The sequence below is a fragment of the Bombus affinis genome, chromosome 8, assembly GCF_024516045.1.
Source record: "Bombus affinis isolate iyBomAffi1 chromosome 8, iyBomAffi1.2, whole genome shotgun sequence".
Classification (NCBI taxonomy): Eukaryota; Metazoa; Arthropoda; class Insecta; order Hymenoptera; family Apidae; genus Bombus; species Bombus affinis.
In genome coordinates, this window is record NC_066351.1 from 10,318,086 (window position 1) to 10,344,877 (window position 26,792).

Consider the following 26,792-nt stretch of genomic DNA (forward strand, 5'->3'; position numbering starts at 1 on the left):
TTTACCGCTAATCTGGGTCAATTATCGCGTTTCATAGGAAAGCAACAGGTGTTCCAATGGTCTATGGACGAGAATGTACGTAAAACTGAAGACTCTAACGTGTATATACACTATGTGGAAGTATACACAGTACTACGTAGTGCTTGGAATTATGGCGTCGCGAAGTCGTTTATTAAAGGTTCATAACTGAAACATCAGATTTTCACTCGGCTATATTCTACACCGATTACCCTCTCGCATATGTAATTTTATTCTGTTATCGGAAAACCGATGATATTATCCATCCTCGAACTTCATCTGTTCGTCTTTGATCCCTTACTCTATCGTTAATGAATTTTCGAGATGAAACCGGTGGCTCATTTGCCTAGGAAAAAAAGAGAACGTTCCTTATCCTGGCCGAGCTGCATAAATGCACCCGGAACTCGTTAGCGGCTGCACGTTTCCCAGATCCGCTAATCAGGCAGAATTATGCTAAGGTTAATCGCCGTTCGCCAGTAGATAGATCGGACGCGTACGGTTAGCAGAGGCAAAGATCGGTTTCAGCGTAAATCAATCCGCGTATCTCGGACGTAGCCTCTCTTTAAAACGTCTTTAGTCAGGCTTACGCGGCAATTAAACGTGGGCAGAGGTGTTTAGGTCGCGGTGCGATAACCGAGCCGCTTAATAATCTCTGTACGTCGTCCTGTATGCAAATCAAACGTCAATCATGCTTCCATCGAAGCACGAAAATGTCGTAAACACTGCTTATAAGCATCTAGATATTTTGATCGATTTGTACTTTATTGGCAATGATGCGTGAAATCCGCTAAGATATAAGAAATTAAATTAATGCACATTAGCAAACTGTGGATTTCTGCGTGTTTATGGGGAATTTGAAGGTGCACGAATTTACGTAATACTGCACATGATATGGGCAAATATATAAATTATTTACAATAAAATATTTACTACGCAATATATATCTCTGGGCAAATCTAAGTCTCCTTAAAACACTCGTTGGAATTTATACTTTAATTTATTTTTCATTTATATTTATATCTTTGACCTATATATATATATATAATACATAGTTATTAAACATTAATATATACATATATATAATAAATAATAATAACGATATATAATAAATATAATAAATAAAAAATATAAAAGAAATAAATATAATAATAATTTATATATAATATATAGTTATAATATATATAGTTAATGTATATAAATATATTAACTAGCATGTGTATATATATGTATATGTTAATTGCAACTCTTCCCTACTTTATTACCTGATATACCAAGGGTTTTACTATTATTTTCCGTTTAAGTAAATAAATAAATACAATGCAACGCTTAGAGGGCGAAACAAATCTCTATATTTCTATTTCTGTATCTCACAAAAGAGCAAAAATCAATGTGAACACGTCCGTGTTGTGTATCGCTTATTGAAGTTTCTGTTGTCGTTACTCTGCATCAAACCTTCGCTATATCTTCTGCGTAACATCGTATCTGTTCGCGGTATACTATCGTTCCAAAAATAGCAAATGCGTCTACCCGTGTTATAAACTTTTAGCCATGGTAAAGAACGCAGCAAACAAACGAGACCTGAATCGTTATTTTTTAACACATTGTACACGCCTGTGCCAGTAAGAGACAAGCAGGCCAAAACGCTAAACAGCGAGCCAACAACTGATAGCCGCGCACAGCAGGGACAACACGCCACGAAAACGTAGCTGAACCACCGTTTCACGTTCACGGAAATGATGAAAACTGCCGCTGCTTGCATTGTGCTCTCTGCTATACACAGAAGTTTATACGATGCCCGAAGCGTAGATTCGATCGTGCCTACCGTAATGTTTCGTGCATGCGAGCGGTGGTCAGCAGATAGCAGAGGATCATTTCCACAAAGCACCGGGGCCCGGGGCTTGTTCCAAGTCCAAGCTATGATCCAGAGACTCCGGTGAACTTTACAAGTGGACGCGAGTTCGCATTTCACGACGCGATACACGGCAATAACGGAATGGCGAGCCTTCGAGTATTCGTGTCGTTCTCGCAATCGTTCGCCATTGGCGTTTCGAGAGTCATGGAACGTGTCCGCGAATGAATTTTTCTCGGATCGAATCGATATCGCGAGAATGTAACGTTTACGTGGGGTAGCTTTTTGAAATGAGAAATTATGTTCATCGTGGAAGTACGATGTAATCGTAAAGTTAAACGATCGCCATTGAAAAAGTTCTATTAGAAACGGATGGTTGGGACAGCGATGATATACGAGCTATCGATGCTTCGTTTCAATGTCGTTATTCATTTATCCGTGTGCTTAAAAAAATTCTAGTTACCTGGGACGATTCAGAGGGAAAATTCGGATTCTTTACAGCCAGACTTGTTTCGTTAATTCGCTATGTTCGATGAAGAAACGCTTTCTTGTCATGCGAGAAGTCGTTTGTTTCGAAATATCGTGATTTCTCACTTTCATCTGGAAATAACATCGATAGGAAGCGTGAAATACGTGAATAAGTCAAGGTATAGAAAATAGAGATGCATAGATACGTTCGAAGCCACGAGCTACGAATGTGGCCACAAACTCAGGTCCAAGAAGAAATGACAAAATACCTCAATTTCATCGAAGCAAATAAAAATTCGTAAAATTGACAGTGAGTCGATTCGGAAAAAAAATTCGAAAGAATCTCGATTACCTCGTAGCAAGATTTAACCAGTTAGTATTATACTCGTGATGAAGAAATGGCAATATTTCCTGTTATGACGAGTATACTCGTCATGCGTAGAAAGTAGCTACAATGTGCTGTTTAAATTGCAATAAATTTCAGTAATAAAATTAAAAAATACAACAGTCATTTGATTACGAATTAATTGTATATTATAGCAGCCACACATACTCTACGTTTAACGAGTATACTCGTCATACGTAGAAAGTAGCTACAATGTGCTGTTTAAATTGCAATAAATTTCAGTAATAAAATTAAAAAATACAACAGTCATTTGATTATGAATTAATTATATATTATAGCAGCCACACATATTCTGCGTTTGACGAGTATACTCGTCATGCGTAGAAAGTAGCTACAATATGCTGTTTAAATTGCAATAAATTTCAGTAATAAAATTAAAAAATATAACAGGCATTTCATTACGAATTAATTACATATTATAGCAGCCACACATATTCTGCGTTTGACGAGTATACTCGTCATGCGTAGAAAGTAGCTACAATATGCTGTTTAAATTGCAATAAATTTCAGTAATAAAATTAAAAAATATAACAGGCATTTCATTACGAATTAATTACATATTATAGCAGCCACAAATATTCTGCGTTTGACGAGTATACTCGTCATGCGTAGAAAGTAGCTACAATGTGCTGTTTAAATTGCAATAAATTTCAGTAATAAAATTAAAAAATATAACAGGCATTTCATTACGAATTAATTACATATTATAGCAGCCACACATATTCTGCGTTTGACGAATATACTCGTTATACGTAGAAAGTAGCTACAATGTGCTGTTTAAATTGCAATAAATTTCAGTAATAAAATTAAAAAATACAACAGGCATTTCATTACGAATTAATTATATATTATAGCAGCCACACATACTCTGCGTTTAACGAGTATACTCGTCATCGCTTACGTTTTACGACGCATTTTACGTACACACTGTGCAAAGAGATCGCCACAGCTCTGGTTAAGTCGTTCGAATTCCTTCGGCTAACTCGTAATCAAACGAAATCGGTCGCGTTTGTTAAATGCATGAGCAACATGTTGCACAGTCGTTGCAATCTACGTTGCTCGATTAAACATTTGAAAAATCAAAATTTCTCCTCATCAACGAGACACGAATACAAAGGCAACAGCATACCATCGAATCGCGCTTTTAATCTCCACCCAGTTTTCGAGGGCCGCTCCCAACGTACGAATCTCGCTCGACTCGAAACTCGAGCCTCGAAACCGGCGTGCAACTACAATGCTACTCGCGAGGGGGTCGACGATTATCGTGGCAACCGTCTCGATAGCTGGTTTGACGTTTTCGCGGTTCTCGAGTTTCCATCCGGATCGAGTCGATCTCTCACGGAGCGAGACTCGCAGTCCACCCACGCTCGATCCTGATCGAGGATCTAAGTATTTACACAGTACAACGGCAAACTTTCTGAATGGCCGACTTCGTAAAAACAGCGGCAATATGCATCGGTACATTTTATTTATTATTTCATCGTACACGAGATGTCAGGATTTTTATATCTGTCAATAAAATAAAATTCGTCAATAGAATCCACGAGCAGAAGTAAAAGGAAAACGTTACGTAAGTGTATAGATTATTCGAGCCTGTATTATACTACGGTTATGAGAAAAATATGAAATATGAAAGAAACGATAATAGAATTGTTGCGAGATGAAGAATGATTGATAAATTGTATTTATGTGTTATGTATTTGTGTATTCGATCCGCGCCAAGTATCGCGAAGTATCTGTACCGTGTGGTAGGTAACTACCGTTTACGCAATTGAAAATAAATGTAAATGAAGGTTACCAGTACAGATTTACAAGAATTTAATCCACAAGAAGAAATCCGCGAAAGAAAGAATGATAGTGCGCGTTTATATATTTTTACTATACGTACGAGTCGTTTAAGTCTTTTCAGTAATGTCCTGTTTACGCATCGTTTTACTACTTAGTTTTACATTTCGTTGGGATTCTAATAGCGGCACTTAAACGAAATCAAGAGATTATTTGAAACTGCCCGACTTGTTTTTCCTATCGAGCACCGAGCACTCGTATCATTATCGAATGAGATTGAAAAAACTCGGTGATTTATCCTATCTATTGGTCTGCTAATCCCCGCGCGATCTGGTTCTCATCAGCAAGCGTAGGCAGCTATCATCGGAAATCCCAGTCATATACTTCTGATCATGGCACAGGGTATCTTATCGTGCTCGCGCCAGCAGAAAGATCGAACTGTCAGGAAAAAGTGCAACGTACACGAGATTATCGACAGACAGCCAGGCGTGGAACTGGACGAAGAAGAGAAACGACGTAGATCGACCGATTGTAAGACGTTTCAAATAAAACAAGGTAATCGTCTGAAGCCTAAAGGATTTGGAAACGGTAAACAAAATTAGCTGCGAAATCGAATCGCCATTATAGAGCTTCGACATGGTCGCATTGTAAGATCCTATGGTGTTTTTGTTGCAGGATCTGCAAATTTGTTTATTACGCAAGCTACAACATATCGTATTGTGTTAGAGTAATAATAAACGAAAGATGTATCTTAAAATTGTATAAGTAGTTAAAACTGTCAAGATAATATTTATCACATAATTATATATGTAATTATTTGTTATAACAAAAGGAAGAATCAGTGCGCCTTTCTTACATTTCTTTCAGATACAATCTATTTTACGCAAAATATCTAGAAAAATCCCATTATTTTACGTCTTGTTCGTCGCTTAGACATTTCCCATTTTGTGGAAACAACTTATTTCTCAACTAGAAAATTTGTACAAACAAAATTGTTTATTATTTCATTCGGATTAATTATTTTATCTTCAGCATCACTCTCATGTCGAGTAAAAAGCATGTATAGTACAACAACAGAAGCTTCCCTAACGGTAAAGATACTTCGTAAAAATCCAAAAGCGCAACCTACGTTCAGGCTAGATCGTCCATCGAGTCTTACGATCGGTAGATCACTTTTGGTAGATCGTTCGCAGCAGAAGCGCCGCTTAAAGCCGTCAGTAAGTCATTTCTTACGCGGTGTTCGAGGGGGTCGCAGAAGAAAAGACGGGCTTCCTACCATTCTCGAGCACGCCTTATCGATCGTACTGCACGATAAAACGTCATTCCCTTTTTAAATCGCCGCCGATATACAATACGAAGTGGCGGCGATCCTCTGGCCCGATAACGGCTTCTGTATAAGGACCCTCGCGGACAGTGACACGGAGGCGACATTTCGTGGCCGTTCTTGCTGCCGCCTCCTCTTGTTCGCGCGCTTTCCCCGCGCCGCGACCGACCCGTGCTTAGGAGCCGGACCGCTCTTTCACTCTCGATCCACGCCGCAAAAACTCGACGAAACCGCGGAATGCTGTCTACCAATACAAGCTTCTATCCTCCGGTGTATAGATTTTCGATGTCCCGACGTATCATCATTGTTTGGCGAAACCGATGGATCATACCACTCGCGTGTTCATTGATTTATGTGGGTTAGTTAAGAGGTGGCATGTTACACGAGCATCTCGTACAGTTTGATCGCGGCTTTTTTCGCAATAGACGAACGAGGACGAATAGATCGCTGCGAATAGATTGTTCGATTGCGAAACGATAGATAGACGGTATATTACCACTAACTTTCAAAAATATAGGTTAACGAGTACGTGGCTGTAACTACGATATTATTAATCCATTGTCATGTAAGATCGCTTTCGAAAGGGAAGAAAAAGTTCGATAAGCGAGCATACATAGCAGGGTGCATTTGTTATTACACCAAATTCGTCGAAAGAAATATGAAAAATCGAACACCTATTTAAAAGCCAGGGTAATTACGGCGCCAGTTCGAGAGAAAGATTGTCAGCATCTTTTCTTTTTCTCTTTATTACCCTTAAACTTACTTCATTGCTTGTTATCGTTCCGCTTCTCGACGACCAAGCACAGCTCTTTAATACGCGCCCTTATCAATTCCAGCGATCGTCCCGCGAAGTGGAAAATAGTTACGATTATTATCGTGGTGGAAGATTGAAAGCTTCCTCGATCGATTCCCAAGCACCTTGTTCCAGGCAGAACGCATCGATTTCGTACGTCATTTGCACTGAATATCGGAAAGTCGTCGCTATCAGATTTAATTGGTGTTTCTCGATCGTTTTCCCTTCTTATCCGCTGACTCCCGCTGTATCCAAAGACGTGGCATTCTACGTGGTGCGAGTGCTCTTAGCGAGCACGTACGCTCGCTAATGATGCAATCGGCCCATCAGATACCTCGACCGGCTGCCTTCCTCCTCCTGCTCCTTATTTCCTCGCTGCTTGCTCCTTAACTCCTTATATACCCACCTGACTGTACTAGTCCTGATCGTCTAGACTCTAAAGTCTAGAGAACGCGTGGGTTGTAAGTGCAACGGGTGATCGTCTAGTTACTTACATTTTTATCCATTTACCTGTGAATCACAGTTGCTGATACTTTAAGATTTCTATCGTATTTTTAAGTCTCGACTGGATAATTGCAACCTGCTTTAGATCAATGAAAATGTTGTAAAGTATTATATCGAAAATAATCGAACGACGACTGTGAGACGCGACGATGGGATTACGCTTCCGTTGTAATCTGCCAGCGAGTCCTGTTTCTTCGTTGTATCGGCTTAACGAATAATAAATATGTAATTTGTTTCGTCACAAGAATATTCTTTCTCCGCTTGCCTCATTGCTATTGTTCGTCCCAAATTTTGCTGCAGTCAGATCTTTTGACTTTGTTCGTTTGCATAGATATTTTAAAATAATGAAGAGATTCGTCAATTAGGTTCGTGAAAGCGTCGATTCAAATATGTAACGACATAACTGTTTGGAAGAATTTTTAGTTTCCGTATATACCGGATCGGTAGATCCTGTATCATTCACGCGACTCGTAACCTCATCCACCGCAATCGAGCACTCGTGAAAACGCTACACACGATGGAACATGCACCGGCAAAGATTGCGCTTTGTCGAGTTTTGTCCCCGTGATTCTTTGACTTGCCTGATTTATCTGACTGCAAAGGCTCGGATTTATGTGGCGTGACAGAGCCCGATTACGTAATTAACAGAGCGTTTTGAAACACCCGGTAGAAACTGTTGCGACTCAACACCTGGCCGCGCAACGTGTTCAGGATTCCTGGTATGAGAGCCGAAGCAAATAACGTTAATCTATCGGCTAGTGTCAGACGATTGCGAGATTTCATTCATGAAATCTCCCGGAAGTGCTGTAATCTTCGTAAACGATTAGGCGAGAAGCTAGAGCCACGGGACAGAGAAACAAAGACGCAGATATCGATGCAACGCGAAGGATTTTCATTCTTAAAACGGCGATTAATTTACAGGTGGCTCCTTGAACCCCGGCAATCCAATCGGATTAATTACAAATCGCTATTTATTCAATGACTTATTTATAGCTGTGAGGAGTCGCGTAAACCAGCGAGAAATCGTAAGGCGGCGATATTTTCAGCGGCTGATGGAAATCACGGAGTTCCTACGAAAACGATATGTACACATATCCAACAGGCAAATCACGCGCGAAATTGACTTGATCTTTTTGTTTATAATATTCCGCGTATCTGGCGTTGATTAAATTCCAATGGTACGAAGATTTGATTAAGAGATCGCGTTGCCTAGATCCCTGAGAAGTTATGTTCTCTTTATGTATATAGTTAACGTGGAGATTTATCAGAGATTCTTCTTTTTTATGTCGTTAATATTAGAAAATAATTGGTAGACGATGATTAATTGAATCTAATTATCTGAGATTTTTGTTACACGTGTTTGATTATTTTTTGTTCGATAAATATGTAAATACATATGAGTCACGAAGTCGCGAAACATGTCAACTGAGATTCAAAAATTACTCGCTCGCCGGGGCAAAAAACGCATTATCATAACTGGTACAAATTCATTGGGTGGAACGTTTTTTATGTCGACGAACCTGTAAGAAACAAACTAACCTGAAGTTCTTTTTAAATTTGCATTAGAGGCAGATAAGCGGAATTTGAAATTAAAATTTCGTGCTACCCCTCTTTATGTGATGTTGATCATTCCACTTCAAACTTCAAACCGATTGTCAAGTCCTTTGGAATCGCTAACATAACAAAAGAAGTTTACGTACAATCAATTTTTTTTATTCTCTTCGAATCTTAATTCACATAAAATAAATATAAATCGAACGCGTAAGAAACGAAAATTTTGTATTTTAATTATGAACAAATGATTTGTACGATCACTCCGTAGGATAATTTGAATTAAAAATTGGATATTTAGTAACTTCTTATCGTAACATTTAATACACCAGTGACTTACCGAAGTATATGAAAATTTTCATCAATATATCATGTGTATCGTACAAAACTTTTTAAATCTTTAATAATTTACAACGAAATACGATTTTCATGATGATATTATATAAATAAAGGAACGCTTTAAAAGCAATCGGTTTATCTTGTTTCTGTAAAATATAAGACCTATTACTTTCGCAATTATCCAATATACTCGTCTACACACCCTACTGGTTTCCACTTCGCGGCTCCTAGGCCATAATAATTAAATGGTGGAAAAAAGCTTCGACAAAGAGAAAGAAATAGTACGTCGATAACATTCCACGATAATTATACACGCCCATTAGCCTTTTGATTAAGCGGAAACATCGAATGATACCGAGTAGAGAGATCTCGTAACATCTCTAGCTTAATTTGTTGGCAAAAATATCGTTCCGTTAGACGCTGTTCGTTGGCAATTAGTTAAGGATGGATTAAAACACCATTCACGGTTTATCTAAATCGTTATATCGCTCTGTTATAGACCGTTTCTAATTCTATTACCGTATACATGTATCAAAGCTATGTATGGTTTTGTTTCATTTTATGTTTCTCTTTGGATGTATGAAAATTATCTTCCGTGAGATATATCCGCAAAATCATTTTCAGGATTGAAATGAGAAAGATTTCTTCATTACCGTTTACTGTCGTATTAACTATCAACGTGTTTCGTATTATGTGGAACAATTTCATTAGTGGTGCATAGTTTCCTTATTTTTTCAAGCTTTCAAACTGTAATCGTAGTTTAGGAAATTCCAGTTATCCAGAACAATGATTATTGACAGCAGAAATTATGTTACTCGAGGAACTCAAAGTTCTTTGCAAACGTTGGTAAGCAAAACCTACCTGCCTTTTGCAGCAATAAAGATGAACCTATAGAAAAATTACATTACCATATTATAATTACATTAATATACTCAATTCCAACAATACCATAACGTCTCTGACATTGGACAGGATCATCTTAGCCTCTTCCATCGATCTCCAACAGAACCATCGTATAACTATACAAAAATTACAATACTAAATGCAACCAGCAACTTCGATACAACAAATATATTCAATTCTAACAATACCATAGCATCTCTGAAAATCGACAGAATTATTCTTTTCCATCTGTGCTCATCCTCGGCAAAACCATCGCATGACTCAGTCCTCGTATATGGCATCTTCGATCCCCTGTGTCTCGCGCAAACTTGCAAAAGCACCTCACAACCCGAAGAATACACCCTCGGCGTGTGCAGCTGCTCGAAAGATCAAAGGATTCCGATAGTTGCCCCTAGTTCCCCTTGGATATCTCCCTCGTTGCGTCCATTGATCGGCCACGTTTCTCCAAGTAGCTCCTAGTCTCCTCCAGAGATAGGCGTACGTATGCTGATTTCATGCGTGTAAGCACGACTAAAAGCCATTCTAGCACCTGCGGGTGGTCCCCCGCATACCGCGATCTTGTAGCCAATCAATTTCTGTACATCCCGGCAATTTCCATAAACTGGACGTTGATCTCGAGTAAAAGGCGATGCTGCCGTTGCCTCGTTTTGCTCCTGCCGCGTGTACGCGCGGCTACGAGCACTACACACGCTCCGAGCTTACTTGAGAGGGACATCCGCTTCGTTTTATCTCGAACACATGGCATTCCATTCATCGGTACACGCAACGGCAACGATTGCTTCGTTTGTCGCGTATTAATCCCCGGAGAAAACTGTTCGAGCCGATCTGCGATTTGTTGCGCGATAGTTAGGGGATTGTAATGGTTGGTTCTTGAGCAAATTGTTCCTGGACTAGTGGAGTTCTATTTTTTAATTTTCGAAGTCGTTGCTTAACAATGGGCTAAGAGTACAATAACGAACGTAATTATCTTGATCGTTCTTTGTTATTTTAGTACTCTTAATCTTAGGATTTCGATTTGTGATACTTTTGTTAGAACGTTAAAAATAGAAGTTTCATCATTGTATTTCTGTATTTCTTAAGTAATTGATACATGATAATTTTATATTTAGTCACATTTTGTATATATGTATAACCTTTCAACTGTGTTTATAATTATAATTAACATTTTATATACATACACAACTACTTTCTTCTTATTTCCTCTTGAAATTAATAAATCGAATAATCAGATTACTCTAACTCACATGGCTAAAGTTCAAGTAATTTGTTTAATACGAACAAGACTTTGGCTTCTAATGCTACTATAAAATTCTAAAAACAGTTTCAAACATTTCGCTCTGCACTAGCAATTAAATCTCTACCTAGTTGCACATAGAAACTTCATTAACGTATGATGTATACTTAATCACCCCTCCTTTCTTCTGCTTTCACAACTCACCTCACTTCATATTTCTTCATATCCAATCTCACAGACTATCTAAAAATCATTCGTTTACATTTCTTCGTCGGTGGACGAACGTTAGATCGGTATCTTTGACCCCTTCAGGGTTCTCCAAACAAGTTGCCGATCCGTAGTTTACGAGCAAAAGCAATTGACACAGCTCAGCTTGAATTATTAACTCGAACAGCAAAGAGCCGGTTGACTATTAGCCTATCAGAGCTATCTCTCATTAACCATAGCAGCTTCAGCAGTTAACACGATAAAGCGAGCAATCCGAGTAACAGATCGTGGCACATCCACTGCTGGCAGAGGATATCGATTCAAGAGCTAATTCAATTTGTTATCGACTTGCCAACTTGCAGCGCTGTTGATCGTAATGAATGACGAGATTTAACAAATGCATCGTATTTAATCAGGTCTTCGTGATCAGCGAACAATAACCGCGATTACTTTTCTCACTGGTAACATTGGATGTGCAACGTTGCTTAAGAGTAGATGTTTCGATTGGAAAAAAATTCTTTTTTATCGGAGATACAACAGAATTAAATAAGAATGACAAATAAGTTTCATACAAGCTAAGACGAAGATCGAAACTTTTCACGAAGATTGTTCACTTCCAATTAAAAGGTTACAATGATTATTATCATACAAGCGTTCGACATCAGAGAAAATTGATACTCCGTTTAACTGAAATAGTAAAAGTATATATGTATGTACTCGTGAAAAGTATCCTGTGGTTTGATCAAGAAAATCTATGCTATAAACGTAGGATAATTGGCGCTGTAGCTCTTGCCACGCGTCATTTATTCTACAACTGGCGAGCAGAGTAATCGTATTAAAACAGAAAACCACCTCGCAGTTGTTACAGAAAATATGAAATTAATAATTTGTAGATGTTTGGAAAAGATGTATTATCTATACTTTATATAATCGTTTTTCATTTAAAGCAAGTGTAATAGTTTCTTTTCGATGAGAAAAATCATTTAAATGCCTATGTAATTAAAAGTTATTTAAATTCACCAATAAAATATCAATTGACAACATGAAATATGATTCAAAAATTGTTTTTGTTTTTAGAAATGTTTCTTCTGAATTTCTACTCTGTACATATATGTAATTTGTAAATATTTACTATAAAAGAAGTCTCTGCTGAAATTGGAAACAACTTACTTTAGGTCAACAAAACGAAATTGTTATATTATGTAAAAAAAAAAAAGAATTTAGCTACATTACCGAACATAAGTATTGGTATATCCACTTGTCATATTTATTAGATAATTCTAACAAATTTTACTTTATTTGTTTTTTTTTTCGTTACAACGCATATTTGATATAAATGGAATAATACATTTATGATAAAATAACTAGAAAGTAAAGCAATGGAAAGCATGTATTTTATATTAAATATTAATATAAATATAAATATTGTTAAGTGTGCTAGTATTTACTTATAGCCGGCAATGTATGTTTACCGTGGAAGGGCCCCGTGCCGTTCGCAGTACATTTCTCCGCACGATTCGATATTTCCCCTCTTGTCATACATTCGTATGTTTCTCCTACCATCAGAGATGAGGCGATGTTTTTGTCAATCACAATGAGGGACGCTTATTATTAGTGTTTCACTGGCTTCTTTAATAATGCGTTCTGGATCTCCTCACTCTGGTATATTATACTTGATTATTAACGATTTGAAATTAGAAGATCCATTTATCAACTCTAAGAAGGCATCTTGAAGAATATCACACATTAAGTAAACAAAATTCTAACTGAACAGAAGGTACAACTAAGGTTATGTATAGCCATGTTTTTCTGTATTGATAGATTATTATAAGCTAGCAAAATTTAAAATTGAAACCTATATTAATAACTTTGCTATAAAATACAAGCTTTTAGTAAGAGACAATCAGATCACTTATCAAAATTTAAAATATATGAGAGGCTTATTTCTTAATCACTGCGTAGCATCAGTAATTAATAATACAACAAATGGAACTTCCTGTGCTACAGTATTTTAAGTTTGAATTAAATTTGCAACGTATGTCGATGATTAGTATGACAATATGGCTATGGGAACAATCACATATCAGAAATGAAATACGAGAATTTTTAACATTTGAGTATAAAGAGTATGAGAATCAGAGTAATGAGAACAAGTGGCACGATATAACAAAATTAATATTAAAACAGATACAGTCATTTAGATTACATTCAGCATTGAGGTTCGAATTAACTCACATAATAAAATCTATAGGTGAGAAGATATTTAACTGGTATGAGTATATTCGTAGAAATATTGAATATGATAAAAAAGAATCAGCAATTAATTATATTGAGAAAATATATTGGACTCATTATGGATCAATAGATGAGGTAAAGATATTAAAATCATTTTGGATAGATAACCCAAGACTAAATATTGCTACAGTTTATGATATGGCATGTGAGTATGCTTTAGAAGAAAATATCAATGATTTATGGGTACAATTACCAAGAGAGGTGAAAAATATTTTTTGTGAAAATATATATACGGATTATAAGTGTCTTACTTTAGCATATTGGCAATGTTGTAGGGATGGAAATTTATCGCCATTTATTAGATATCTTGAAACAGTAATACAATCAGGAAGGACATATATACATAATCATTTATATAATAAATATCATTCAATAGAAGAGAATATGTTTAGATTGTCGGTCTATGGAGGATATAGCAAGGCTGTAGAATATTTTTGGGATAAGTTAAATAAGGAAGAAAAAAACAGAAATATAGTTAATGGTATACAAATATCTATTACTAGCCATATTCCTGATTATACAACAATTGGGGAATCTTGTCATAGACAAGAAAAGTGTGCAGAAATATGTATATTTCTTATAAATCAAGTGAGAGCATACCATAAGACAAAGACTATAGCTCGTATTGTATATGATTCATTTGAGGATAATATATATGTATGTAGCATTGTAAAACTGATATTATCCATGTGGCCATGGCAAGATTTTCTTGGACAAATATTAGACGAATTAGAGGCAGCTTTAAAGACGCAAAAGAATGGCTATACAGGTTTAAAGTTGTTACATTTTGTCATATCTTGCATAAAAAGAGATTATAGATTAGGTTATGTAATAGGAAATAGTAAGTATGGGATGATACTACATGAAGTATGGGATAAAATCCCTGCATGCTTAAAATCAAAGATAGCTGAGGCAGATCCATATTTAGATTTCATACGAGATTTATTAGAAATTTGGGACTTACCAAGCATAAAGTTAATAATTAATACTCCGGAGATGAGACAATGGAAAGAAAAATTATTCGATTCTGGATATATAAAATGTATAAAGATAGTATCGCTAGTAAAGATAGGACAATATGAATTATTAAATCAATTCATAGAGAAAGTATTTGTTTCTACAAAAGAGAAGAAGCTTTTTAAACAAGCCATTAATATCTGGAATTATTTCATAAATGAAGACCAATATGATTTGGCAGATAAATTATTAGATTGGCAATCTGATTCCATAGAAGAGAGGGAAGAGCTTAAGAGTAAGATAAATCATATAGAGCTTTGTCTAAATTTTATAAAAGATGATCAATACGAATTAGCAGATAAGTTGCTAGATTGGAAATTTCCTACAAAACAATTAAGAAGTGTTTGTAAGGATAGTTTTAAAGAGAATAAATCTTCATATGATTATATTTATAAACTATGGGCAGTAGAAAAAGAAGATGTAGAAATAGCACGAAAGAAATCTGATAAGTTTTTAAAATGGTTTTTAGACTCAGAAAAAGAGATAGAATCGTTTAAGAAACAGAAGTTAGTAAATGACCAATTAGAAGAAATACTTTGTGATATATTTATAGAAAATAATTATTTTGAAATAATTGAGTATTTTTTAGATTGGTGTTCATTATCAAAAGAGGAAATACAAAACTTAAAGCAAGTAGTAGTAAATAAGAAAATATTTAGAAAATGTAAATGCAATATAATGTGGAATTATGTAGATATAGCAGAGAAATTTATTAATTGGGCTTTTGATGAAGAGGCAGAAAAGACAAATTTTATTAGACAATTTGTGTTATCAAAAGATGGTATAGCGTGTTGTGTTGATTTTATAGGAGGGGCGCGTGAAGGCATTACTCGCAACGATATACCAACACTTCACGAAGCAAATATTAAATTTAATAAATTTATCGATTTTTGGATCAAACCTCTAAATAACCTTGATGAAGTGAAAGATAAATTAAAAGACTATATATTTCGCTATGGTCCATATGAAAATATAGATAAGTATGACATGTTTATGCGTTTATTAGACAGAGTAAATCCAACTAATGAGGGATAGACATAAGTTATGTGGGATAGTAGTAATATGAATATATAATTATCAAATTTTTAAGTAGTATTAGGTGGTACATATATCACAGACTAATAAGCCAGAAGTAATAGTTACTAATAAGTGAGCCTATTAATAATCAATGAATTAATATTTTTAATCATTACGTGGTGGAAGTAATTTGATACAGAACAATGTCAAGGTACTGTGGAGAGCAATATGCTTTATTATCAGAATAAACATCAACTATACATTCTCCATTAAAGTCATGATTTTCCTTAAATTTCATCCTTAATGCAGTGATCTCTAAACTAGATATGGAGTATATATTTTTAATAGGAATACTGCTAAATCGTTAGTATTTAAATCTACAAAATGGAAATTATAATTAATAAAGAAATACTATCAAAGAATGACAATATATTTATAGAATTGTGTATTTTATAATTCGTATATATATATGGAAAATATTCTATTACTTTCACAAACATTGTTTTTCCTTTTAATGTTAGATTTAAGAAGCACGAAAAGAAATCTCAGTATGCAATTGTTTAAAAAGATCTCAACTATATTATTTCTTAAGTTTTATAAGATGACTGATTTTTCCTGACGGAGACAACGAATCTTGTTTACACGTACTATTTACTGTAGCGAATAAATAGAAAATAAAGAACAGATGCAAAGGCACGCAGCGTGTTGTTTAAACCATAACGAATCTAAAAGATAGAGATATGACTCACTGATAATACAGATTTTATGCAGCATCCGCATTTCTTGCTTGTAAATTGCAACACGACCTTGCTTTACTGTGTTTCATCTCAGAAATAACCACTTACGGTGACATCTTAAAAGATACGATTGTATTTCACAGCAACAGTCAACGACTGTGAATTCATTTTGTAAGTCAGTGGTAGGAAGAAGGAAATGAGATGTTTCAAGAAATCATGAGAATATAAATAATGAATGGAATGCAGTTTAATGGTTGAAAGGAAGAGACTGTACATTCGGGAACACGTACAGGATATTTTATAGTATTTTATAACATGTATTTAATGGACTACGTGCAGCTTCTGGGAGTTTTAGACTTCCATTTTTCAGTAATTTAAAGCCACTTCTATTGTTAATACTTTTATTTTATGTATACTTTTCAAAGAAATCTATTTTTTAATAAATATTCAAAATATATATGCTATATGCATCTTCTATTTATTATATATTAGTTTTACTAAGTTATTTGTTAAACAGGAGTTTAGAATTTAATCAACAATAATGTATTATCTTCCTTTTTATGTATTTTCAAATGTTTAACATGCTATTAAACGATTCGATATTCAACATACATACTTGGACTTAATTAATTAGTATATAAATCTTATCATAAATACAATGATATTCACACATGCTTTTGTAGCCATATCAAATATTGTCAGTTACAGGTTAATTAAAAAAATTAACCTTTCCTAGTCCTTCATACTCTATTTAATAAACATACTCAAGTTCAACATGATACGACTATCGTCGAATCATGAAATCGATGCAGAACGGATTCGTAATACCCGCATGACACGATCGTGGCTTAGCTGTCTATCTCAATAAATTTTTTCACGACCTGTCTCATCGTTTGTCAAACAACTGTTTATAGTAATACTCGCTGGAGGTACACTCGTGATGTTAATTCACGAACCTATAATTATTACATTTACCAGATTGAGAAATATATCAAATGTCCAAATGGTAAATCATACACACTGCATTTATAAAAAAAAAAACAGAGTCTGACAGATACGATCGCGGTTTCATTCAACTGAATTCGTTTTGATTTGATTCGAATCATCGTAATGAAAGGGTTCGTGTTTTCCGAACACAGAGTGCACGTGTGTTGTTCGCCGCAAAGTACGGTAGGAGCTCGACTCGAGTTGCAGGTTTATAAATTCTCGCCTCCAGTGCGCCAACTTACACGCCGAGTCGAGAGGTCAAATCGTCGATACCAGGTAGAACGCAAGTTTTTCGCGTAGAACATCGAATACTGATACCCCAGCGTCAACACCGCCTCATAAGTGAAATTCAGCCTCTAAATCTAAAAAAAAAAAAAAAAAAAAAAAAAAAGTCACGGTATATGAAGTACGAGTTACGTAATTATGAAGGATAGCCTGGAGAATTTGTAGAATTTTGATATGTACTTTCATAGTCGGTTATATCGTTGATTTAATTTATGTATAATAAATTATAGTTTGAAAATTGCTGAAATTTTCATAACTCAAGCTTCTAAAATTATGATTATATCAAATTTCCAAATATAAATCATACTTCCATCCTTTATCCTATGAACCTTACCAACTGATTACACAAAGCATGAAAAATAAAAATGTAAATACGTACTTACGTACGTCTATGATTTGCTTAATCTAGAACACTTATCGATCGTTCCATTGTCCACTAGATTTCATGTCCGCGTTTCCTCTATACTTTGACAGGATTCTTATTACATTGTTTCAGCGAGTTGGAAGAATTTCGAAATACTCCCATAGAACGCGGTACAGCCCCTCCATATCTCCTGCCGGTGCTTTCGCGCCTGAACCGCACGATTTATACTCTGACCTATGTATAAGCTACGATTTATGCCCTGTGCACTTCCACTCTACCCATCGTCGTTTAGATCGAGCTGGATGCTGTGGTAATTTGCCACAAGATATCCTGAGTGCATTGTTTTGGAACGCTCGATAATAGGAGCGAAGCCTCGCGGCGGAATTCATATTCTGACTTATCTATGCTCTTTTTGCCTATTTTAAAAAGCTTTATCTCTCTCTTTTCTCTTTTCTTCCTCCAGTCATCGATTAATTTCATTACCCCAAATTTGTGAGAGTTACCTGTCCAAATAACAAAATTCTGGCAGTTCAAACGTTCTTTTTACGATTCTTCTCTGAAAGCAATTGATTCGTTAAAAGATTATGTAAATGTTTGAAAAGATATAAGTCCACAGATATTTGGTAGCAGTCGTAGTAATCGAAGAACAGTGATTCGTTGATGAAAAGTTAAAAGTAGTCGAATCTGTAACGTTAGACCGCGTGATTTCGCTAAATTTACTACCGCGTGCTATAATAATGCGATTGACGACGCCTACACGATCCAGTCGATGGTTAATTTACAGGGTGGTAACGTGGTACGCGTTACTAGAAAATAATTCCACCTACGCGGAGGCGGCGAGCGCCAGAGCTCGAGCTCTCGCGAGAGGGTGGTACGCATAGCGTATACACAGTGGCGTGGAATCTGGTTTTCAGTGGCCGACTTTTAACTGCCAACGCCACGGGTGTTGTTGAGACAAACGAATAACTTTTCAACCGTATCGAATCTCTTAGTTTTTCTTCCTTCTAGCCCTGTCTTTGTGATGTGTATGTTTTCTTAAACTAGCGAACGTTAGTTTTGATCGGACGCTCAAAGATTTGTTTGAAATTGAGGGAATACAAGATAATATTTGTGACACGTGGAGAATGTTGTTTGAAAGACAACCTTCTTTATCTCTTTTTTTGTTAGATAAACAAGGGACGTTTCTTACACTTTTAGCCATGTATTTCCGTACACTTGTTTATAAACTTATTGTCTTCCCCGTTTCGTACCACTTGTATATCGCTCTTTGACTCTATTAACTGTTGATTAAATGTTTCAGAAAAAAGCATTTGTTGTCTTTTGATCCACAGTATAAACGTATAAGGTACAGAAAACGTTAGATTCTTCAGAAAGTTCAAATAGGCTACTACAATTTTAAACTCCTCTTTCCATATCGAAATGTTTACTTCAAGAAAGAGTCGTTTGTTTCGTGAGGTCATCGATGATTCATACGCGAACTGTAGTGTTCCTTCACGCAGATGTTTGTTTACTGGATAATATAAGTAAACTATACGAGAGAAATATTTTTCTATAGGTCAAACATACTTCTATCTATTTTTACGTAAATATAGGAAAAGAATTTTCCTACTGAATTTTTTATTAAAAGAAATTTATTTAATAAGATGTTTATGCGTATATGAGAAATTTAAAGATGCAAACATTTGCAAAATTCACATAACAACGCATAAATATGTAAAATACTCAAAGAACGATTATACTGTTAAATGAATGTAACAAACTTTGGAGATTCCATTTCTTTAGTTATTTTCATAAAGGTATGAGTTGATCCAAATATCCACGATCTATTAGTAAATATTTCAGAAATTTTTCAAGTATTGTTAAAAGACCATAATAAAATATGTCTGCTTATGGAACGTACAGAATCTTATTACATGCAATAGCCAACTCGTAATTAGATATAATTTAGATATATAATTGATATAATTTTAATTTTTAACTTTAATTTCGCCGTTGACGATAAGTCAGTAGTTAATCTAAGTCTACATTAATGTTGAAGAGACGAAACACGCGTTCAGGTACTTAGAACGTACCTGATCGTCGCAGGCGAACCACGTAATGCGACCCCAGCTCGGGGCTAAACGCGTATATCAAGTAGCCGGGGAATGTCGAGATTTCCACTCTTTTCTCTTTTCTCTGGACAGACTGGAAGGCTGCGAGTCGTTTATTCGTTTGCCACTGTCCCCGGTAGCAACGAGAGCAGACGAGCGTGTGGCGACCGCCGCTATCAGATCCATTATAAAGCCATGGCAGAGTATCCAGCGAAATGATTTAATGCTACACGAGTCCGCGAATTTTATTTTGCACGCCGTCCGCGATAGACCATTTCGATGCAAATACACGAGCTACACGTGGCCGATTGGAAATCTGTTTTGATGCTCTTGACGTTCGCAAGGGCACGTGTCAGCCAGCTATATTCGATCCTTTGGTTAACTGTTCTTTGATCAATTGCCGGTTAACGAGGATTGATTCTATTTCCCTACCGTTTATTGTTGAAATAGTAGATAATTTTGCTATTGCTGAGATAATAGATAATCGTTCGAATGAGATCGCTCTTGAAAAAATAGTAAAACTATTAAAATAACAGAACAGCAGTGCATTTTATGTTTCAAATAAAAGTATGTGGCCACTTGACAGCAGCCGGAAATACTCTACGACGGAAATAGAATTTCCTAAGCAATTAAAGTTTCATTTTAGTTTTAATTATGTTTATGTCATTTCTATAAGTTATTGAAATGTTCGATTCTCTGCGCTTTTCATAATATTCTGGGTACAAACCCCGGTCGTCTTCCCAGAACCTTCATGAAACTTTGACAACGAGTGATTATATACACGTGCGGCCAGAGTAATAAATGGTCAAGTACAGTTTGATGACATTCTCAATTCAGATTTTGCACGATTCTTTTTGCTTTGTTATACGACATTCCTATGAAAGAAAAACGATTCACAAGTAATCAACAGATACACTTATTTATTTATTCATTTATATATGTGTATAAATATGTTCCTGTGTATCATCATAAGAGATCACTCATCAACATTCTGAACCTCGAATGCTATTCCAAAGGAAATATGTATATATATGTACATGTATATAAGGTTCAATAATTGGATAATTCAGGGATCGATTCTGAAGTCTGAAAATCGAGTTTTTATTATGAAGTAATTAAAAATACAAAAATAAACAACAATTAATATGCGTCTATAACAATAAATAACGATAATTATATAAACGGGAAATAACAAGTCTTTGGTACAATGTTTACCTGAAAATCGAGAATCGATTTTCAACGTCCTGAGCTACCGATCTTTCTTCTTCAGTCTTTAAAATCTTAAATAACTATTCTGTAACCTTGTCTGTCTCTAATGTAACTCTCTGTCCGTCCGTTTGGAAAAAACGTGCTTCTTCAAATGGTCGTCCGTAAAACAAAGGAAGATCGCTCTGACCGTGAAACACAGCCTGTCGTGCTACCCGTAAAACAAAAAGAATCCCTATCCTACATGAACTCTAGGGAGTTTACATGTATATGTATATAACATTATTAGAATAACATTAGAGGTTCAGAATGTTGATGGGTAATCTCTGAAAACGGAGAAAAAATTTATATGGTGACAGCGTTTATTGCACATTTTGCAGATGCAAAAAGAGTGAACGATGTCTAATAATTCTAGACATAATCCAAGATATAATAAAAGACTAATCCAAGCATAAAGTTTTATGAGCGATTTGTGCGATATATATACGATATAAAGTAGTAAAATATAATGCCTAACTGGTCCTTTTTCCATAATTCTTGGTAGAATACTTAAATTGCAAACAACGTCGAACTAACAGTTGTTCTTAGTAATAGCGGTTCCTTTCTTTCCTATTTTTAAAACACTAGGAAGATAAGAATATGCACATGGCCAAAACAGTGCTATTAAAGGGATAATATAATTTATACTTGCCTGTAACCAACATATTTGTATTTTTCCTTTTTGTGTTTGCACATGCCAACGTAGAAGAAGTAAGCTGAGGTGGCCAATAAATTTCACTTAACCTCTCTCTTATTGATATTGTAATGTGTCGTTGGAAATATTTTTCAACGATAGCCTGGACTACCTGTATGTAGACATTAGTCGTCTAACATGCAAAAGCAAACACGACGTTTTTGTGGAAAAATAAGAAAAGAAATATAGAATACAATTGTTTATTCTCGGTTTCATTTTCGAGAAAAATGAATTCGAAATTTTAGCAAGTATACTTGGACATGGATAATTGCACACTAAACAAGATTAAGTAATCGACAGTAGGACATTCTGCATGCGAGAAAATCGGTCGGAAATGTAGAGCACAGTTTTTCCGTCCAAGTCTTCGTACGTGCATACATATGATAAATTTTTAAATTTATTTTTCTCGGAAACATAGCGTCTTGTGAAAAAATTGACAAAAATTTGAAAAGAGACAGTATGTCTAAACAAATTTTATTATTTCTTCTATATATACATATATATATATATATATATATATATACATGCATATATATTATACGTAATAACGTAAATCCTTTGGATAAATCAGACGATCGGTTCTGAAAAATCGAGTTTATTTTGGGAATAAATTAAAATAAATACAATAACAGTTAGTAACAAATCTACTACAAATTTAACTTGGAAAATCGAGAATCAATTTTCTAAATTCTAAATTACCATTATTCTCTCGTGATCTAATCTACGCAACAAAATGGCTGCCGCCGAAACAAAGCAAAAGTAAGAATGTCGGATGGCGGGTAGTTTGAATTCTATAAAATTTACATATATATACATATATATATGAGGAATAATAAAATATAAATAAAGTAATAATAATAAATAAATAAACATATACGCATATTTCATTATTTATTAAATTTTATATAAGCAATGACGTCATGTCCGTTTTTACATGTTATTCGGCTGGACTTGGTATAATTCGTCTGTTTTCCGGTTTTCCTCAACGAGAGGCGAAATTCACAAGCGTGCTCAAGGGCGTGGCGATATGGCACAAAGAACGAGTAAAACTGCGAATGTTAATGGCGCTCTTGAACATGCCACGGCAAATAAATTGATTTACGAGAACGATGTTAGGATCAGACTGCCGAGAGTCGTTTACGCGGTTGTTTTAAAATAGAATGGCCACGTGCTGAACGATATCACGAGGCCTTAGGTAAGAATTACATGGTGGAACACGTAAGAAAGATACGGAACGCGCGTTAGAAAATTGAAATAGAATTTAGAGGAAATGGGTCGCAGATGTATCGAAAGTCGTGTGTATTTTTGTTTGAGTAAAAATCGTTCGGGAGTTGATTTTTGCAGATTGCGGAAAATGGTATTTTAAAAATGTTTTAGGTAACGTAATGGTAGACCTATGTATGTACAGGGCGCAGCCATTATAATACGTATAAGCGGGCACGAGGTGATTTCATATGAAAAAATAAGAACAATATACGGAAACAATTTTTTTTTATTTAAGACTTAGTTAATGAAAATATCGAATATTTAAAAATTTATCAAGTATACTTGAACATGGGTAACTGCGGACGAGATAGGACTAAATAATCGACATTCGACGTAGGTCACTCGACGTATGAAAACAAGTCAAAAATGCAGAATGAAGCTTTTCCTACAGACGCTTTGTTCCCGAAAAAATTCCGAAAAAGCCTTAACCATGTTCAAGCATATTTGCTAAATCTTCAAACTCGATTTTCTCGAAAATGGAAAAATTATATTCCATATTTTTTTATTTTTTCATAAGAAATCACCTCCAGCACAGTTTGTACGTGTTATTCGCCCTCACCTTGTATGTAGCTTGCTGTATCTGTCGATAAGATTCTTTCAAGTACTTACACTACATTGAGTCGTCACACAATCATTAATCGTAGACTGTAGTTTAAAGTTACTGCATCATGTTAGCTTGATACGAGTTATACAATATTAAAGTTATTCAAGTTAAAGTACATCCTGTATTGGCTGCGATTATTATTTCTATAGTTTGTCTACTGGTCAACTCCTCTATGTCATAAATACTGAGGAATTGAAGCTAACAGCAAACCGTACCAATCCGCTTTTGAACATAATATTTGTCATGAAGTATACTATAGTAAGTAGATACAGTCCTTTGCATCTGTCATATGCTTTAATAGTAGGTAAATACTTTGTTTACCTGTAGAAATTTTCGGTTGTGGATAGATTATAATCAGCAAGGATAGTACTCAGTTTAATACTCGATAACCGTAATGATCACCACTAATTCACATCAGTAGAGAAACAAGGAGAAATTAATGTTTCGCTATAATAATTTGGCGCCTATGGTAGCAAAGTATGGTTAATGAATATGTTTCCTTCCTTTCTTCAGGAACTTCTCGTCAAAGATTGATTTCTGCATGAAGTTTATCTAGTGAACGTCGTACGAAAGTTTTTGCTCTTAATTAGCTGTTTTCATAGCTGAGATGAATGACGTAATTAAAGGGAGAATAATCAAGAATCAATGTTATCGAGGAATATCAGCTTCTCTTCCGGCAGGTCTACTGGCCTGCCGACCTGCAATGATTTACTCCGATCGATAATATGATATGCAAATTATATTCGTATGGTAGAGATTGGTTACCCGTAACGCGAAAGATTTAAGCGGTTTCCACACAGAATATTTAAACTGGCTTGTGTCGGTTGATCTGCACAATTTGTAGATGTTATACAATGGCGCGACCACGTTTCTCGAAAACTTAATGAAACGGAAACTGTAGAGAATGGATAGGGTACAAAGTTCGAGTTAGAATTGATTTGAGGAAAAAAATTCGAATCTTATCTTTTGTAAATAATGACGCTACAAATGAATTTTTATGTTTATCAGGAGAGACTTGCGATGTTTCTAAACACTTGCATAGATGGATATTGGAGTATCATGACTTTTACGTAGTAGGTATCAAATAAATCTGAAAGTTAATTTAATATCAATTTCAATCTTGCGAAAGTTAAATTTATGAATTACAGAAATGAAAATTATGAAAATTAGTTTTAAGAAATGGAAAGAACGAAGTGTTCGTTATTTAGGTTTCTGGTGTGATGCTTCAGTCGAAATAAATAATAACAGAAAAAATAATTCTTCGTGAAAATTAATTTCTTTTATGCCTTACATACTTTACATTTCCATATTCTATTACCACTTCCATTCTTTCTTTTGACATTTTGCATATGACAGCTGCTTAGGAACAAGATGAGAAAGTGTGTCGCTCGCAATGACATTCTCAATTTAGTTTTTACCTGTTTCAATTTTACGCGTTAAACGTTCATGTCTTATCGAGTGAAAAGGTCACTACATCGTGTTGTAAGCACGATTTCAACATCATAAGACTTTGTTTCTCCCAAAGACTTCAATCGCGACATTCGAGAAAGTGTCTCTAGTAAATCCCAAGAAAAACATTGTGTTTTTAACTTTCTGCATAAATGAATATTTTGCTGCAGGTAGATATTACTCGAGTCGTAAATTCCCCTTATGTAACATGCTAGCGACATATTCCTTGTCAAAGTTCCACGAATAACTTTTCATTCACAGAGATAATGATATGTGCTTTACTAACCCTCCACCTGTATACTGCATCATTTTCGAGCAGTAATTTTATGTAATGTTTCATTTTTCCCATATTTTTATTTCAATTTTGCTTTGCTTCAAAGAACCAAGGTAACGTGTAACAACAAAAACTGTTGGATGATGTTCTGGAAGCTTGAAGGAGTATTCAAGAATTTTGATGGATTTTTTGAAACATAGGAACCTAAAAAAACCTGCATGAACTTAAACGACCCAGTATGCAGACAATTCGACGTCAGTAAAAATAATATAAAAAAATAATACAAAAAACGATACTGTACTGCGTGCAAAAAAAAAAAAGAATAATTACGAAGAGATACTAAAGATACGCATAAGATATAAAAATACAAATGATATTCAATATCAAGCTCGTTCTACCATTCGACTCAAATAACGAGCTACCATACGAGACACAAACTGCTTCCAGTAATATACATATGATAAAAGCTCTCTGTGAAGACTCACGCGTAACTCTACTCGTCATTTCCAACACACTATTCTTCTCACAAATCATTTTCCACGAATCATCCTTTCCATCGAGTTGTAAATCGACAGGAGAGCTTAAAAAGAGTGCGGGAGGGAAGAAAAGAACAAGAAACAGCTTCTTAATGAAGTGGAAGCCGCGTTGTTCGACGATGTATTCTCTGTATACATTGTTTGCACATCTACGTCTATAATTGCGCCCTGCTGCCTACGCCGATCGCAATATCATCGTGCAGCGATTCAATCCACCCACGTGGAACGTGCTGCTGGTACGGTGTCTAGGCGAGCTTGAAACGATCATATTTTCATGGCACGGGATCGAGCGCTACGTGGGTAGCTGGTCTCCATCAAATCAATAATTATCGATACGTGGCAATAATTGTATATCACTGCTTAATACCTGTATACCGTTTCGGCCTTAATAACATTCCACTTACAAATGGACCGTTCATCGGTCGAATCTTATCCGAGTGCATCTCAGTGGCACTCAAATCACTGGCTTTCATTCATCCGGCTGTTTTATTTATTACTCGCTCGCGTGCCCATCGTTTTCCCCGCGTTGCATCGTTACACCCTTGTAATTA

The 26,792-nt window shown here is 35.4% G+C and overlaps 2 protein-coding genes across 4 annotated transcripts in view; both read left to right on the forward strand.

The window, feature by feature from the left end:
- LOC126919317 (laminin subunit alpha-1) overlaps positions 1-26,792 on the forward strand; it is a 204,722-nt gene that overhangs the window by 95,295 nt on the left and 82,635 nt on the right. The gene's annotated exons all lie outside the window — the stretch shown is intronic.
- Positions 12,847-17,058, forward strand: LOC126919325 (uncharacterized). 2 transcript variants are annotated; one of them, XM_050728362.1, is made up of 3 exons: positions 12,847-13,158; positions 13,633-13,877; positions 13,952-17,058. In XM_050728362.1, the coding sequence occupies exons 2-3, from the start codon at positions 13,849-13,851 to the stop codon at positions 15,726-15,728; spliced, it is 1,806 nt and encodes a 601-aa protein (XP_050584319.1). In that variant the 5' UTR covers positions 12,847-13,158; positions 13,633-13,848; the 3' UTR covers positions 15,729-17,058. The 2 variants fall into 2 exon arrangements, with proteins under 2 accessions (XP_050584319.1, XP_050584318.1); XM_050728361.1 differs by having other exon boundaries at positions 13,633-17,058.